The 15,058-nt window shown below is 51.4% G+C and overlaps 4 protein-coding genes across 4 annotated transcripts; 2 read left to right on the top strand and 2 right to left on the bottom strand.

Moving 5' to 3' along the window:
• Positions 1-3,851: 3,851 nt before the first annotated feature.
• P168DRAFT_262636 (T6SS phospholipase effector Tle1-like catalytic domain-containing protein) lies at positions 3,852-5,835 on the top strand (the record flags this gene model as incomplete). The annotated part of the gene is made up of 2 exons (XM_024834753.1): positions 3,852-3,978; positions 4,070-5,835. 2 exons carry the CDS (start codon positions 3,852-3,854, stop codon positions 5,833-5,835), a joined length of 1,893 nt encoding a protein of 630 aa, XP_024696902.1.
• Positions 5,836-7,140: 1,305 nt separating this feature from the next.
• On the top strand, positions 7,141-8,519 carry P168DRAFT_13382 (uncharacterized protein). Its single transcript, XM_024832703.1, has one exon. It carries the CDS (start codon positions 7,253-7,255, stop codon positions 8,258-8,260), a length of 1,008 nt encoding a protein of 335 aa, XP_024696901.1. The 5' UTR covers positions 7,141-7,252; the 3' UTR covers positions 8,261-8,519.
• A 731-nt stretch (positions 8,520-9,250) lies between these two features.
• On the bottom strand, positions 9,251-11,105 carry P168DRAFT_323463 (flavin monoamine oxidase family protein). The gene is made up of 4 exons (XM_024840694.1): positions 10,894-11,105; positions 10,803-10,840; positions 10,339-10,727; positions 9,251-10,286 (listed from the first exon to the last, which is right to left on the bottom strand). Exons 1-4 carry the CDS (start codon positions 11,020-11,022, stop codon positions 9,265-9,267), a joined length of 1,578 nt encoding a protein of 525 aa, XP_024696900.1. The 5' UTR covers positions 11,023-11,105; the 3' UTR covers positions 9,251-9,264.
• A 493-nt stretch (positions 11,106-11,598) lies between these two features.
• P168DRAFT_323462 (homeobox domain-containing protein) lies at positions 11,599-13,834 on the bottom strand (the record flags this gene model as incomplete). The annotated part of the gene is made up of 3 exons (XM_024840693.1): positions 11,599-13,389; positions 13,463-13,574; positions 13,650-13,834. 3 exons carry the CDS (start codon positions 13,832-13,834, stop codon positions 11,917-11,919), a joined length of 1,770 nt encoding a protein of 589 aa, XP_024696899.1. The 3' UTR covers positions 11,599-11,916.
• Positions 13,835-15,058: the final 1,224 nt, after the last annotated feature.

Below are 15,058 nucleotides of genomic sequence, written 5' to 3'. Positions count from 1 at the left end.
AGGAGGAAAATAAACAAGTTGACGTGAGCACGATTGACTTCAAGCCCTTTAATAAGAAAAGTACTCGATCGGTCACCCTGGAGTCAACTCAGATGTGGATCCCCACCCACCATATGCAATTGACAGAAATGGCAATATTTGTTGATATATGTTGCATAAGGGGCTTGATTCCAAGTACCGAGGAGGCGCCAGCGACAATCGCACCCATTCTTTCTATTATTCCAAGCCAGCTTCGACCCGCCCAAATAGTGAGCTGCTGGTAGGTGGACGATCTTCGCTAAAACTTGCGCTGGAGTGGAGATCACCAGGCTAGCCCAAGGAATTATCTCGCATGAGCATTGTTCAGCCTCATTTACAGAGGAACTCTGCGTTCAGTGGCGATCCGGGTCGAGGCCACCTGAGCCCTAAAATATCAGTCCGAATCCACAAGACTGTACGAGGGATATGCTGCATTGCAGGGTGCAGCATCTTGAGATGCACGGGGAAAAGAACAAATACTGTGAAGGGGAACAAAATTACTACCCAAAAGGAAATACCGTAATAATTGAAATAACAATAAGGGAAATTGACTTATTACGAAACAACCAATTGAATAGTAAAATCGGCTTCGGGCTGATCGATTGGAGGAAAACTGAACCGCTCTCGAACACCACGCAACCATCAGGCCTGAACCTGAATCGATGCCAAGATGATAAACATTAGGACTGGGACGGCAGTCCTCTCTCCACCTGTCGGGTGTCAAGGCCCGAGGCCAGGTACCAATCATTCGCTCATATTGCAACTGGCCCAAGCTCTGGGGGCCAGGCAGTACCGAACTATTGGCTTTTCTACCGGTGATGTTGCGGTAGCCATCAGCCAAGAGTGCGTTCCAACGCAGCGTTTAACTTGACCGATTGTGTAGCCTCGTTCAATACACGGGTGTCAGGTCTTCATCCCCACTGATTTGGCACGTCGTACAAGGGACTCTCGAACTCACGCGTGGAGGCGAGCTGAAGCCAATCGACTATGGAGGGTCGAGAGCATTAGTACCCAGTAGTGTAGTGGCCGTATCCCCATCAAACCCCACTCGCTGAGATTTGAGTGGAGCCTGATCGGTGACTGTCCATTCCGAAAACAAGACAGGAAGCCCACGCGCGTAAGGACGGACCATGTTGGCCCCATCTCGAAGGAACCCCAGCTACATACTAGTCCACCCGGAGTGTTTGACTGACTCGTCTGCGACTTCCAAGGGAGCGCAAGGGCACTTTCTATCGCAAAACAAAGTTTGCCCCTTACAAACATCCTCTCTATATTTTCTATGTCCATGATAATCAAACTTCGAGGAAAAGAAGCGTAGACTCGATAATCAACAACAAAAATTAAAAAAAAAAAAAAAAAAACGAGAGGAAATGTAAGAAGGAAGGAGAGAGGAGGAAAGAAGGGAGGTAAAAATCCCGACCTCCCAGCCACGGAAACGCCATATGTTTGCATTTACCTGATGTGGATTGGCTGATGATCCATAGTACGAACAATGGCGTCCGTCACGAACGGACTATCACCGGTAAGTGCCAATCCGAACAAAGCCTGATCGATCTTCGGGGAACAACTACCCAAGTGAGCAACGGAGTCAAACATTGGCAATCAAATCAAATTTACAGTAATATACCTACCTCGTGGCAAAACCATTCACAAGGGACCAGAAAGTATATCGGAGGAAGAACGGAGCGCCTGGGATGGACTGGTTGGGACGCCCATGCTTTCTGCACCTGGACTATTCGGGGCCATCAGCACGAGCCAGGAAGTCAAAAATCGAACCAAATGCGCTGCCTTGACCAAGACCCAAAAGTCTGGTCACCCACCCATTTGTGCTCCTCATGGCGCATTCCAATCAAAGGAAGATCGGGCACTGTTCATGGAGGGGACGGGCTCTTGTTTGGACGAGACTGCAGGAGGGAAATTATTGATCGGATGGTCGATGGGGATCCTGCAGGAAAGTGGATTCAAGTCCTGAGAGAGACTCTCGAGCATGGTGGAGCTCTTAGATCATTCTTTCGTGAGTGCGCGAGCAGTAAGGCGGGCCTAGAGATAGAGCAGTGAGGAGAGTGAGGAGAGATGAGGGAAGGAAGGGATCGGAACCTAAAGAAAGGATCGACTGTCTCCGAATGGTTCGTGGAGGACCTCAGGCCGAATCGGTGGAGTTGCCCTAGTTTAGTCCCAAACTAGATTCCAAATACTGAAGATTTCAAGATACACTCACTCGCCGATCAAGGCAGAGACTATTCTACCGATTGTGTTAGCTATGACCATAATGCCTTGTTCTCGGGCGAGCTACTTCTTAGTGCCGTAGGCTATACATATTTCAATAATTGTCCTTGTGTATTGCACATTGGACAGGTCCACACCTCAGATTGACCTCTCTTCCAGCCCCTGTCTTCCTCAAATCTGTTTTTTTCTTGATTCAATGAGTATCATCTTATCAGTTGTTTGTTCCTGTCTTTATACTCTCATTTTTCTTTTTTTTCCTTTGCGCATTCATGCATGTGTTCTGTGAGGGGGTCCGAAGACGAGGACTTCTTCCCCAGCTTCTAGGCGTAATCTCGCTGCCGTCCTCCCTTACGTCAAAGCTATGGATCCTCGGCAGTTATTACCAGATGTGCTGATACCGAACCAAAGTTTATTCTGATCTCAGACATTCCATGGCCTTGCATCTTGGCGCCGCGGTGTCAGCTCGGTTCGCCCTGGAAGTCAACCCAGAAGACACACAAGGTTGGTCCTCGTAGATATTTTATGCTAGTATACGCAGGCGTGAGGGTAGACCCGTCAGCCATGTTGGTGTCAACTTGGGCCCACAGGGACCAGACACGGACTGGATTGTCCGGGACGGAAGAGACGGGACTGCCGTCTCGTTGCTGAGATTGCCACATGGCGAGGTATCATTCCCCTCTCAAGTTCCTCGGTTTGAAATAGGATAATCCACAAATGTAAAAGCCTAAGGAAGGATGCTGATTGCTGAGTGACACAGAAGACAAGCTGAACCCTCCCCTCACACCCGAGTAAAAGCGAGGGTCACTTCGCTTTTCGTACTCGCACATTGACTAGAATGTGCAGGTCCACCCAACTAGCACGTATAGATCTTTGAGATAGTGGATGCGCCGATCGAGCAATAGACACCATCCATCAGCGCTGTGTGATTGTTTTAGAGTCGTGATTTGGGGGCTAGCGCCCCAGTTTGAGAGTAGTTCGCCCCCCCAAAGGTACGTTTGTCCTTTCTCGGATAGAGAATTAAAAAAGCAAAGAGCGAAAGCACATAAAAGATGGACCCACCGACAACTGCGGCGAAGTCTTGTCAATCTTCCCATTAGGGCGAGAGTATGAGGACTGACTCGACTGATGCGACCAACCATCTTCTGATGTACCCAGCACAATCGGAGCTTGACGTATCCAATTCGAAAATCGACGCTGATCTTCGCATTCCAGAGAAGGGGGCGGTGGGTAACTGCACTATCAAACTCGCTACTATCCTTGCTCTCTCGTCCTCCTGCTTGTTCCACCGGTCATAATAGCCCTTGAGAAGCCCCTTGGGTGACTGGAACCGTGGCGTTGACTATCATTGGATTGGCTGAAGCATTCTTCATAATTCCTTTTTTTTTTGTTTTTTTCGCTTTGCTTGCTCAGGGCTCTCAAGTCTTGGTTGTCTATCATTCTCTCGGCGACCGTGTATATAGGCTGTCCCCCCACCAAAGGGGCCTAGACGTTTAGGTTCCCGGGATTCTACCCTAGACATTCCTCGCGCCTCTTCGACCACAATTCATCCCTTATCCAGGGATCACTGTCGGTAGTATAACTATTCCGTGACTTTGAATACGGCATCAATGGCGGAGCCCACGGCGTTTGGACCGGCGCCCATCCCCAGGCATTTTGTCCTGTGTTTTGACGGTACCGGGAATAAATTCCAGGGAGATGAAAGCGACAGTAATGTCCTAAAGATTTTCCGAGTAAGTCAATCCCTAGGTAGAAGTGGTTCCCATAGAAAAGTGGGAGGGGAGCGACACGTATCGTCCGTCCATACAAGCAGACTTGCTGATGGAAGTGGTTTTTCGTAATCAACAGATGCTGGACCGTAGCCAAAGCCATCAATTCCACTACTATCAACCAGGAATTGGAACCTACGTGACTACCAATAATCTCTCCAGCACTGGCCGATTCCAACGGATCAAGTCCGCTTATATGAAGGCCAAGGACTCCGCCGTCGGATCCTCTTTTGATCAACATGTTATGGGAGGATACAAGTTCCTCATGCGATACTATCAGCCAGGCGACGAGATATATTTTATTGGCTTCAGCCGAGGCGCCTACATTGCACGCTTCCTCGCTGAAATGCTCGATTATATCGGTCTTCTGGAAGCGGGCAATGAGGAACTGACTCGGTTCGCATGGAAGACGTTTGCCAAGTGGCAGCAACGTCGCGACGATACCGAGGGAGATCACGAGGAGAAGCGGAAATTGTTCAAATATATGAAGGCTTTCCGCGAAACGTTCAGTCGGCCGATTACGAGGATCAAATTCATGGGTCTGTTTGACACGGTCAACAGCGTGCCAAGGTTTGAGTCGGCCTGGATGCAGAGAAGCAAGTTTCCGTACACTGCTCGCAGTTCAGCCAAGGTCATTCGACATGCAGTGGGTATTGACGAGCGGCGGGCAAAGTTCCGGCAGGACCTTATCTCGGAAGTGAAGCCATGTATGAACAAAAAAAGACATCATCATGATTGGAGACGTCATTATCTGCACCCACTTCGCCGTGGCTCAGAAAAGCCCGACAATGTTCCCGCGATTGTGGTCGACGGCGCGCAAGCCCCGGAGGATGGAAGTCACGGACCGGCATGCGCAGAAAAGGAGGAGACGCCTTCGCTCTATCGAAGCGGACATTGCTCCCAGGAAAATAACAAGGCTCGCCAAATCAGCCTCGCCGTCCCGATGCTGACCGGCTCTACGGAGGATTTAACTTCGATCCGAAGCGGGCACTCGGGACTCTCCGTGCAGATTCCCGGCGACGGACGGCAAGGCGACGATGATGAGGCAAGCCCCCAGGATATCCAAGAAGTGTGGTTTCCCGGCGCCCACGCGGATATCGGTGGAGGTTGGAAACTGGAAGAGGGCGAAGAATGGCCTCTCAGCCACGCTCCCTTAGTTTGGATGGTCCAGGAGGCCCAAAAGGCCGGTCTCCAGCTCGACCCCCTCAAGGTCAAGCAATTTGAATGTTCCGAGGAATTTGACGGTGACTATTCTCCCATTCGAGGGAACATCCACTGGAATCAAAACGGATTAGGCCATGAGAAGGAGTACGGCCCGAACACCAGAGCCCATGAAAACGGATATCCCACCTTCAAGGTCACCGACACGGACGCAAAACAGCGGTCCAAGGCGAGCAGTAACTTTCTAGATGCCCTCCATGGTTCCAGCACAGTCGGCACTTTGCATGACTGTCTGTCCTTCGGCAATGGTCTGCCGGCGCTCTCGGTGATCACCTGGCGGATTATGGAATACCTCCCCTTCCGGCGCATGGACCTTCAAGAAGATGGATCCTGGAAGCCGATTTCATGGCCCTTGCCCTGTGGAGAAGTCCGCGATATCCCCAAAGAGGCGCAGATCCATGTGTCCGCCATCCGCCGGATGATGGCGAACGAGGGTTACCGCCCTGGCAATCTCATCATTGGCGGAGGTGGGCGTGGAGTCAAGCTCGCTCCCGAGAAGTACGGAATCGGCGAGTGGGTGGTCAAGGACCACCACGGAGATCCGGTGCGAGAGATCTATGAGCGCAAATGCGTGTCCAAGATGTGCAAAGAAGACGGCCATTAGAGCCCATTCCACTTGAGACCTCCGTTCCGATCCGTTTAATAACACAGATGGATCTTGGGTGTCTCTTCAATCTCATTCTCTTTTCAACATTTTCCTTTTGTCTGCGCAGTCCTCTGATATCGATGCATCTTCCGCATCGTGGTCATCTTACCGATTATCTAATGTTTCGATGTGTCCAAGGAGGCCGTCAGCCCTCCCCTGGCCGCTGTATATAGTACCTACTAGCAGTAATGTGATGTGTTCCAGTCCGATAAGGCCGTTCATCCGTCTTGCTTCTATTCGGCCCTCTCAATGTGACTCCCACCGAGGCATGTGATTTAGTTCAACGAATAGAATCCGTTACCAATGAGAGTTAGTTGGAACTAGTTGCAATAGCCTGGGTTGTATGGCTGTGGTTGATGGAAGATTAACGCCAACCCCTTATAGCCGAGGTCGCAGGGGTGGATCCATTGTCGCTTCCTTACTCCGTCGCAACTCGCATTCAACAGCATTTGCTGACAAGATACACCAAGGTCCAGAGTGGCATATCAGATGGTGAACTGGAACTACCCATGTGGCAAAAGTACCTGGTGGGTTCGAGCTGCCATCTGTCCAGTCAATTCGTGCAGGACGTACATTAGTTTCGGTCGAATCTGGAATCTCGAAATGTCTGGATCGGGCCAGAACCAGGGACTGTCTTGGTGCACTATCAACGACTCCGATCTCTCCATTCTATTCCCTCATTGCACCACGTTTCTGACCGTTGGTTCAATGGTTTGGAAGGACGAGACCACATGCCAGTCAACGACATCGAACCCAGCTACCTGATTAACTATAAAGGGATTAGTAGCCAACAGTGCGACACGAATTAGTTAGAATAGTCTGAACCAACTAGTGATTTGGAGGATGATCAAAAAGCATGAATCGATGAGGTTACTCCGTGGTGGTTGACTGGAGCAATAAGATTTGCGGGCAAATTCAAAAGGAGCGGATGACCCTTACTGCCGGGAAGCGTGACTGTGACTCGTTTTGGCTGGTTTGGGAAATCCCCTTGGCCTGAGGTCACCACTTTTCCTCTCTTTCCCTTTCCGCCCTCGATCAACCAACATCACCCCCCTTCTTTCGCGCCCCCTCCTCTCCATAACCGCCTCTTTCCACAACCCACCCCTTTCTCCTATATTCAAACCTCCTTTAAATCCCACGACCCGGATCATCCCTCTTGGTCTCCGACGGTTCGGTTCTGGTCCCAACGAACCCTATCAAACACCCGTGGAATCGTCGAGTTCTCTCACCAAAAGGCGAAGGTTTCCCTCGATCTCGTCTTCAAGTCCCCACACCAACACCAGGGTAGGAACGCTGCGCGCCGTGGGTCGGCTGTTGAACTTTAGATGGACTGTGTCCATTAGGTTCTCGGAATGAGGTCGATTGAGTGAAGGATATGGAATTGTTCAATCCTCCGCCAGAGCGCATCATGCTTCCTCCTAGTCCCACCGATTCGATCGAATCAGTGTCCTCCGTGGCATCCGACCCTCCCGGGGGAAAAGCTGGAGATACTACCGATCGCCCAGAGGACGTCATGATCACCTTGTCTCTCAGCCCGAACCGGCCGGCCAACCCCCCGAGTCGGTTGCCCTTCACGCGCACTCATTTTCGGTCGCGATCCTTGGCTGGGGTCCCAAGCGTACCGCCAATGACCCGAGCGCATTCGTCCCCCGGTCTGGACTCGCGGGGCAGATATATTTTCGTCACGGGTCGCGGAGCGTCGGAGAATGCGCTTGATTCTTCGACAAAGCGCCACTTTCCCCTACAAACCACACCCGAGGAGTATCCCCATCACGAGGCGAGGACGATTCCTCTGAATATCTCTGAGACAATCTCGGAGCACGGTGAACTCGACATCACCATGAGTGGGAATTCGACGCAAGGCGAATCGCCTACCACCACCCCTTTGCCCCGTCTGGGTCGCCGTCGCCCATCATCCCCTCTGCATTTCTACCCGTCAACTGGCCAGTTTTCGGGCAGTCCGTCGTCCGGATATCCTTCCCCAATCATACTCAACTCAAGATACAACGAGAGCTTTCCAGGATATTCAACGTCGTCGGCCTCCTCCATGCCCTCGACCCCCACCAGCCTCCGCTCGCGCAGCCCCAGTATATCGTCGTTGGAAACCATCCCGGACATTCCCGATGCGGAGGCAGAGGCCGACGAAGCAGACCATATTGCAGCCTTGAAATTGGCAGCGGACACGGAAGATGAATCTGATGCGACGGGCAACGGAAACAGAAGACGTGGGACTTCTGATCTATCGGGCCCTTCAAACTCCTTCTCCGGTCTACGAGCCGGGTCAGGAGGCTACGGTGTGAGGGGTGATAAGAGGAAGCGTTGGAGTGTCTGCGGGGCCGAACGTCGTCAGGACCTTGATCTAGAAACTATTTGGGAAGACTGACTGGAATGGGCGGTTCCAAATGAACATCTCAGTGCCCTGTCATCCCATTGATACCGGCAGAACCACGGTCTCTACAACCTCTGCGCTGGATTGTTCCAATATTCGTCCTGAAGCACAAGCTCGGTGTCGGCTTCACCCTTGTCAGCTGATGTCGAGCAACGACTCTATTTTCGCGCGTATACGTGAAAGTTAATCGCTGTCTCTTGGCTCTGTACTCTGCCTTCGGGCTGTACTGTACTGCCCTTGGCTTGTTCTACGCAAGGGACATACCCAACCTGTCTATGCGTCCTGCATAGCTTCTAAACGGGCAACCTCCACACCGGGCCACCCCCATTAAACTCACACCTTGAACCCCAGTCGCATTATGTCGAGGGTCGCGCAGGCTCGTGGATACCCTCGGTACCGCCTTGATCAGTTTCAATTATTCTGCTTTTCTTGAATCGCACCAGGAAGGCGCCGGCTATCTGTTTCTAATTGCTTTACTCCTTTTTTCTGTTTCATTTCATCATTTGCAAGTATGTCAGACTTTGTGATTCCCCAGTTGGACCATTTTTTTATCTTTTGTTGGACTTGCGCGTCAAGTTGGGTGCCTTGTATTTTTGCATTACTACGGTGCAGGTTTGATTTGTTTTATTGGGTTTTTATCTTTTTTCCTGTTGATTCTCTGGCTGTAAATAGCTAGCTGGTAGCGTGTGGTTGAGTGCATTTTCTATAACCTCATAATGCTTATCGTATTAGGGCTTTTCTTTCTCTTTTTTTTTTTTTTTTTTTGGAGGGGGATTTGTACAGATCTATATATCTTCCTACCATCAGGAGTAGATTTATGCTCGACCCGGTGTTTGCATTAGTATTCCAGACACACCCCCTTACATTACACTATCGCCAAGCACGATATATGTATCACAGAGCATCAACTACGGGGTTACGAGGGGGGGGGGGGGCGCAATATCAAAAAATGAAAATCCAACAACTTATCCCAAATAGCAACCAAAACCAAGCACCACTCAGTTAACACCAGCAACATTATCATCATCATCAACAACAACAACATCCCCCTTATTCCCCCCAGCCGACGGCAAAGAATCATCCCTCAACACACCCAAACCAAGCCTCCCAAGCCCATAAAGCTCACAAACCTGGCCCGCAGCGCGCTCTCCACTCCAGTAGGCGCCCGTAGTTGTCCCGACAGCTACGAATGGCGCGGTATGCTCGCCCGCGAACCACACGCCTCTGTCTGCGCCGAGCCCGGCGCGCAGAACCTCAATGTCGCGGTCGCCTTGCTGCAGGCCGATTTGGAAGTTGCAGTAGGAGCCGTTTCCGGCGTAGGGGTCGTTCTGCCACTGGGTGGCGAGGAAGGCGAGCGGTTTGCAGGATGGGGAGGAGGCGGTGTAGTTTGGGAGGCGGGAGTAGAAGGGGTGGAGGAAGGTGTCGAGGTAGGTGTGGTATTCTGGGGAGGTGGGGGGTAGGTTGGTTAGGTTCGAGACGATGTGTGTTGCGCAGGGTCCGTAGGTGTAGAAGAGGAGGGTTGGGTGGGCGCAGTGGGGTGGGAGGGCTGCGAGGGAGACGCATTCTTGGTTCCAGGTTATGGATCCGGGGCGTGTGGTGTAGTTGGGGTCGAGGAATTGGACGAAGGTGGCATTGGTGGCGGGATTGTTGCTGTTGGTGGTGGCCGATGTGTTGCTTGTGTGCCAGAAGGCTGTTGGGAAGGTGACGTAGACTTTCTCGAGTCGGCCGTAGGAGATACTGTCGATGGCTTGGGTGAGACGTGGAGGCAGCTCTGGAACGAAGGCGGCTTTGTTGCGCTTGAGCCAGCCCAACGGGGCGGTCACTACCACTTCGTCGAATCGAGCTGTCTCTCCGGCTGCGGTGGTAAGCCATACATTGCGCGAGGAGCTAGTCCCGTCTGCGCGAGGTTTAGATTCGATTTTGACGACTGGCTGGTTCAGACGGAGATCCGCGTGCTGGAGAGCGGCCTTGGAAACGTGCTCTAGGATTGCTTTGTACGTGGACGCCACGAACGAGTTGTCTGAGAGTGTCAGTATATGTATACAAGGAAGGGGGTGCAGGATTATACATACTTCCGTCGATACATTCTTCTAGACAGAAGTACTTCAAGCTCTGTCGATCGACGCCGTCACCTACATACACACCCCACATTCTGCTGGTCTCGATGAACAGCTCCTTTTCCTCCGGAGTGAAATCTGATCCGTCGACTCGTTCTTGGAAGAAGTCGAGCAGGCTCCTATCCGGGGAGATCGTGTCTTTGTGGGCGTTACTATACTCGAAAGCTTCCTCGATGGAGGCCCACAAAAACTCTGATATCTTGTTGGCAACAGCACGACTAACTGGCTTCCCGTCTGCGGCGATAAGAAGCAGCTCCTCCTCAAAATCGGTGGTAGTGGTGTTGGTGGTTTCTGCAAGAGTGGCCATCGGGTTTGTTCCAGTGCCATGAATCCAGTTGGGACCGCTTCAAAATGTCAGTGTGTTCTGAGAAACGGACATATATAATGTGTACAGCTCAGGGAACAGAAGCAATACATACAGATCAATAGTGTGTTTGTGGATCTGCGTTTGGTGAACCTGCATGGCATCAGCAGCGACTTCTTAAGCAAAAGGTAGTTAGAGAAACCCACCCTGCCTCCGACTCTATCCCGTGCCTCGAAGATGGTCACCTTGGCTCCATTTTGGACGAGAATGTCGGCGCATCTGAGACCTGCAAACCCGGCCCCTATGACTGCCACATGGGGACTAATGCTACCCATTGCGCGAAGCTTTTTAAGAAAGAGCAGAATTCGGTAGGTATAGAGCAAAGAATGTTACTGAACAAAAGATTGTATAAGTTGAGAATATCCCAAAATTTCCTGTTGAATGGTTAGCTTTGAGGTACAGAAACTTCTGTCATTATAACATATGAATGACGTGCAATTTTCCCCCTCCTTTTTTGTTGTTAATGGCAAGCAAGATTCAAAGTTGCAATGCCATGGTAAGAATGGAGCCCACTTACAAGCACAAAGGTATATTTATTTGCTGTCACCGGTGACAAAGAGACCAAGGATATCTATATATCCACCAGTTGTTAGTGAGGGACGGAAGTGGAGGGATACATACTGTACATGCATCCACTCTCAGTGGTATTATTCATCGCCTGTCGCCCCTCCACCGACCCACGTGTGGCCGCTCCTCCGTCCGTCACCAATTCAACCATGTTCCTGTGGATCCTCATTGACTGACAGATAATCTTAATGGATTGACTATATTCTATTTATACTTTGAGGGAGCATTTCTAGTGCCGGTCCCATATGAAGTGGCTGTGTATGGCTTAATTTGCTGTATTAACCCGGAGTCTTCCAGGGTGTCTAGGTATGTATGCCACTAGCTCTCTAGACATAGTTTTATCATCAACATGATAGCCAGCACAAGGGCACGTGGGATCCATGTATACATCGATACACACAAGAGCTCGACCGGCTGGTAGGATACAGAAAAGTTGAATCATCATAAGATGAGCATCACTCACATGTCATACACGCAACACCGCTTGCTTGCTTGCGTGCGAATTTCCAACAAAGTGACAAAAGAAAGGGATATGAGACAAAAGAAACCAACGAACATAGGAAATGCACCATCTTGAAGAGGAACTTGGGAGACCTCGTATCTCATCGCCATGCGCCTTGGCTGAGTGATAATAGCCCTTGGATGCAATCGAGGTCTTCGTCCTGGCTCGCGCTGCCCCCGCCAGCCATGAAGGCAGATACGTCGGGGTCCACGCCAGGGACGTCCTTCCCCTGGTTGAGGTTCAGTTTGCGCTGGGATGCTTGGGAAAGACGAGAGCGTTTTCCTGACGTCAAGCTTTTGTTGAATTTGTTCTCCCGTCCGTTCGCTTCCCGGAGGGCCGGGCGTTGGGTCTGTTTGTTCGAACCCTGCCGACGGATATGAGACATCCGGGTTCCAGGAACCCAGTTCTCCTTGTCGGAGTCGCCATGGAATTCCAGGTCTTCATCGTCTTTCGAGATATTTCCAAGGATCTTTGAGGCTCTCACTGAATAGGGTGTAGGGTTCTCGTGCAGCGCGTTCCGACCAGTTTCCAGTCGGCCCAGAGATGAGACGGTGCGCGAGATCTTCCGCCGCTTCTCCCTTGCCTCCTGCGGAACCGGGGTATTGAGGTATTCCGAGGCGTATGAGTTGTTCTGTCTCCCTGAGAAGCTTCGGGTCAATGAACGCTGGCTACCAGACCGGAAAAGGCCAGGAGAGCCAGTATTCGGCGTACTCTGAGAACCAGATGGGGTTGACAGGGCGCTTCGTGCATCTGTATCAACGAATGATTCCCAGTTCCGGGGGTCCCGCGATCTGCCAAAGGGCCGCTCTTTTTCCGGAGCCGATCGGGGCGTCCCTAGGACCACGGCACTGTTGCTCCTTCGGAGCCCTGCAAAACGAGGCTTCCGCGACGAGAACATCGAAATGCGGTTTTTCGATGGGGACGGCTCGCCATCCGCCCGAATCACGGCCTTTCCGTCCGAGGACATAGCGATGCGGAGTGCATTTCGCCCTTTAGGAGGTGACGGCGTCAATTCTCCCTCCTTCCGCACCATGGCCTCTCCATCGAATGACATGGATATCCGCAAGGATGGAGGCGATTTCACATGCTGCGCCCCATCCGGTGTTGACATGACTGGTCCTGATAGCATCTCTTCCCGAAGGTTTGTGGCGGACCGTTTCCGCTTCGCAGAATGTGGCTGTAGTTCGTCTTGCTGCGAGCTGTCTTGTGACTGCGGCGCTTCCGGCACTGCTGGAGCTTCACTGGTGGTTTGTTTGGAATCCCCATGTATCTCTGTTGTTGTCGCCAGGCTCGTTTGGGAGCTCAATAGCGGCTGTTCTCCCTCGTGCCTATCCGCGTGCGCCCCATCTGACCCTAAAGAGCCATTGTCCGAACACTGGATCCCTGGATTATGGTCGACAATGGAGTCATCGTTTTGCTCGTTCCCGCTGGATGACCCAGGCTCCGACGGCCCGTTGTCATCACTAGAAGTCTGCTTCAACGCGTCCGCACCAACCCGCGGGGCAAGTAGTTCGTGGGGCTGCAGAGGTTTGGACTTCCGACGGTCATTCTGGCGGCGATTTTGGAACCAGATCTGGAGAGTGGGAGAGAGAACGCTGGTCAGGAGACGCGTCATTTAAAAATGTCGGACTTCTCAAAATACGCACTTGGACTTCCTTTTCCCCCAACGTAACACGACTGACGATATTGGCACGAGCCGTCTTATCTGGCTTTGGGTTGCGTTGATACTCGGCTTCAAGAACGGCATGGTCTTCCGGGCTATAAGAACAAGACACGCGTGGGTGAGCGATCTATAGCGGGATCGGCGGGGACAGCATCAACTTTGGAGCCTACCTTGTCCGACGACGTTTCTGCCGTGCCAGCAATTTGTTGTCCACCCGCGGCGGGAGGTTCTGGGTGAGGGTTTTTTGGGAGTGCACCAAAAATGCGTAATTAAGGGCAGCCGCAGATTCGGATGTCTGCGTGGACAACGGCGGGGACGAGGAGAAGGTCGTCACAGAGGGCTCGGGATCAGACATGGCGGGTTTCGGGGAGTATCAGGCCCGAAACATGGAGGGATTAGGAGGGGAAGGGGAAGAGGGCGTGAGTTAGGAGGAGAATTGTAGGAAATGGGACATTGGGAGGGAAGTCTGATCGGAATTCAATTCTTGGGGAGGGAGTAGTGGTTTTTTTTTTTTTTCCTTCTCAGACAACGGGTGAGGAAAAAGAAGCGCTTCATCTAATCGCGTCGCGATGTGGACGCGGACGACGTGCAGGCGTTGTACTAAACACTACTAAGACCCGCCCGGTGTGGTTCGGCCGATCTAGTCCGTCCGGCACGAGCTGCCCCGACTGACAGTCTTCTTTTTCGCCGATTTCTAACGTTACATTATTTATATTTTGGTACTTTTCTTCTTTGTATGAAATTCTTGAATTTGGGATATCTATACTGTTTTCTGGTTAAATTCATTGAACTCGTACCTACACCGTGTATGGCGGACTTATAGCTCGCGTTGGTGGGGGCCGACGCTGCGAGTGCTGTACTCTGTACAGTAGTAACAGTACTAAAACTGCCCGCCGACGCGCTCGACACGTCCTCACGTGATATGTACATATCCCCGCCATGAGACAGTCCGCTCATTTTGACTACTGACTATACCTCTGATACACGATTATCTGATGATTATCCCTAGACTTCTTTGAGTTCTTGTTCTTGTCAGGCAATATGACTAGAGAGGTTGCATAAATTGCAATCCAGATGACAGAAACTGGCTCACTATTGACATGCATTCGAGGGAACCTGTGATATCGAAAGAGCTTACTAGTGTTGGAACTATCCCACGGTCTCGTTATGATCTCGAGCATATAGTATGCCTCTGCAATGAATGTGTCACTAAGTCATTGATACGGTATCCTGTTTTTTATACCCTAGGTGTTGAGGATCAAGTGGAGAACCCCGTGAGTACTTACCTGGAAGAAACAGGAATTATATCGAACGTGACGCCGATCATGGAATGCCGCGCCAGCATTTGGATGCTGGTCATTTTCACCACGTGACCTGCAATGTGGGCAATATGTCAGCTCTACCAAATCGTGCTGGTCATCGCTGCAGCGGATGCCATTGGCAGTTCATGGCATAATGGCCAGGCTGATAGAGACTGGAACGGTCAGCTTGGAGGCGGTCTTATATCAGGGCTACCGCAACAAACTAACTACTGCGCTCGAGAAGACTTAAGGATACCCTTTCTGGCACTAAATGTGAA

Source organism: Aspergillus campestris, assembly GCF_002847485.1.
Source record: "Aspergillus campestris IBT 28561 chromosome Unknown P168scaffold_1, whole genome shotgun sequence".
Taxonomy (NCBI): Eukaryota; Fungi; Ascomycota; class Eurotiomycetes; order Eurotiales; family Aspergillaceae; genus Aspergillus; species Aspergillus campestris.
The sequence above is the reverse complement of the archived record's forward strand: the minus strand, read 5'-3'. Positions and strand labels throughout refer to the sequence as shown.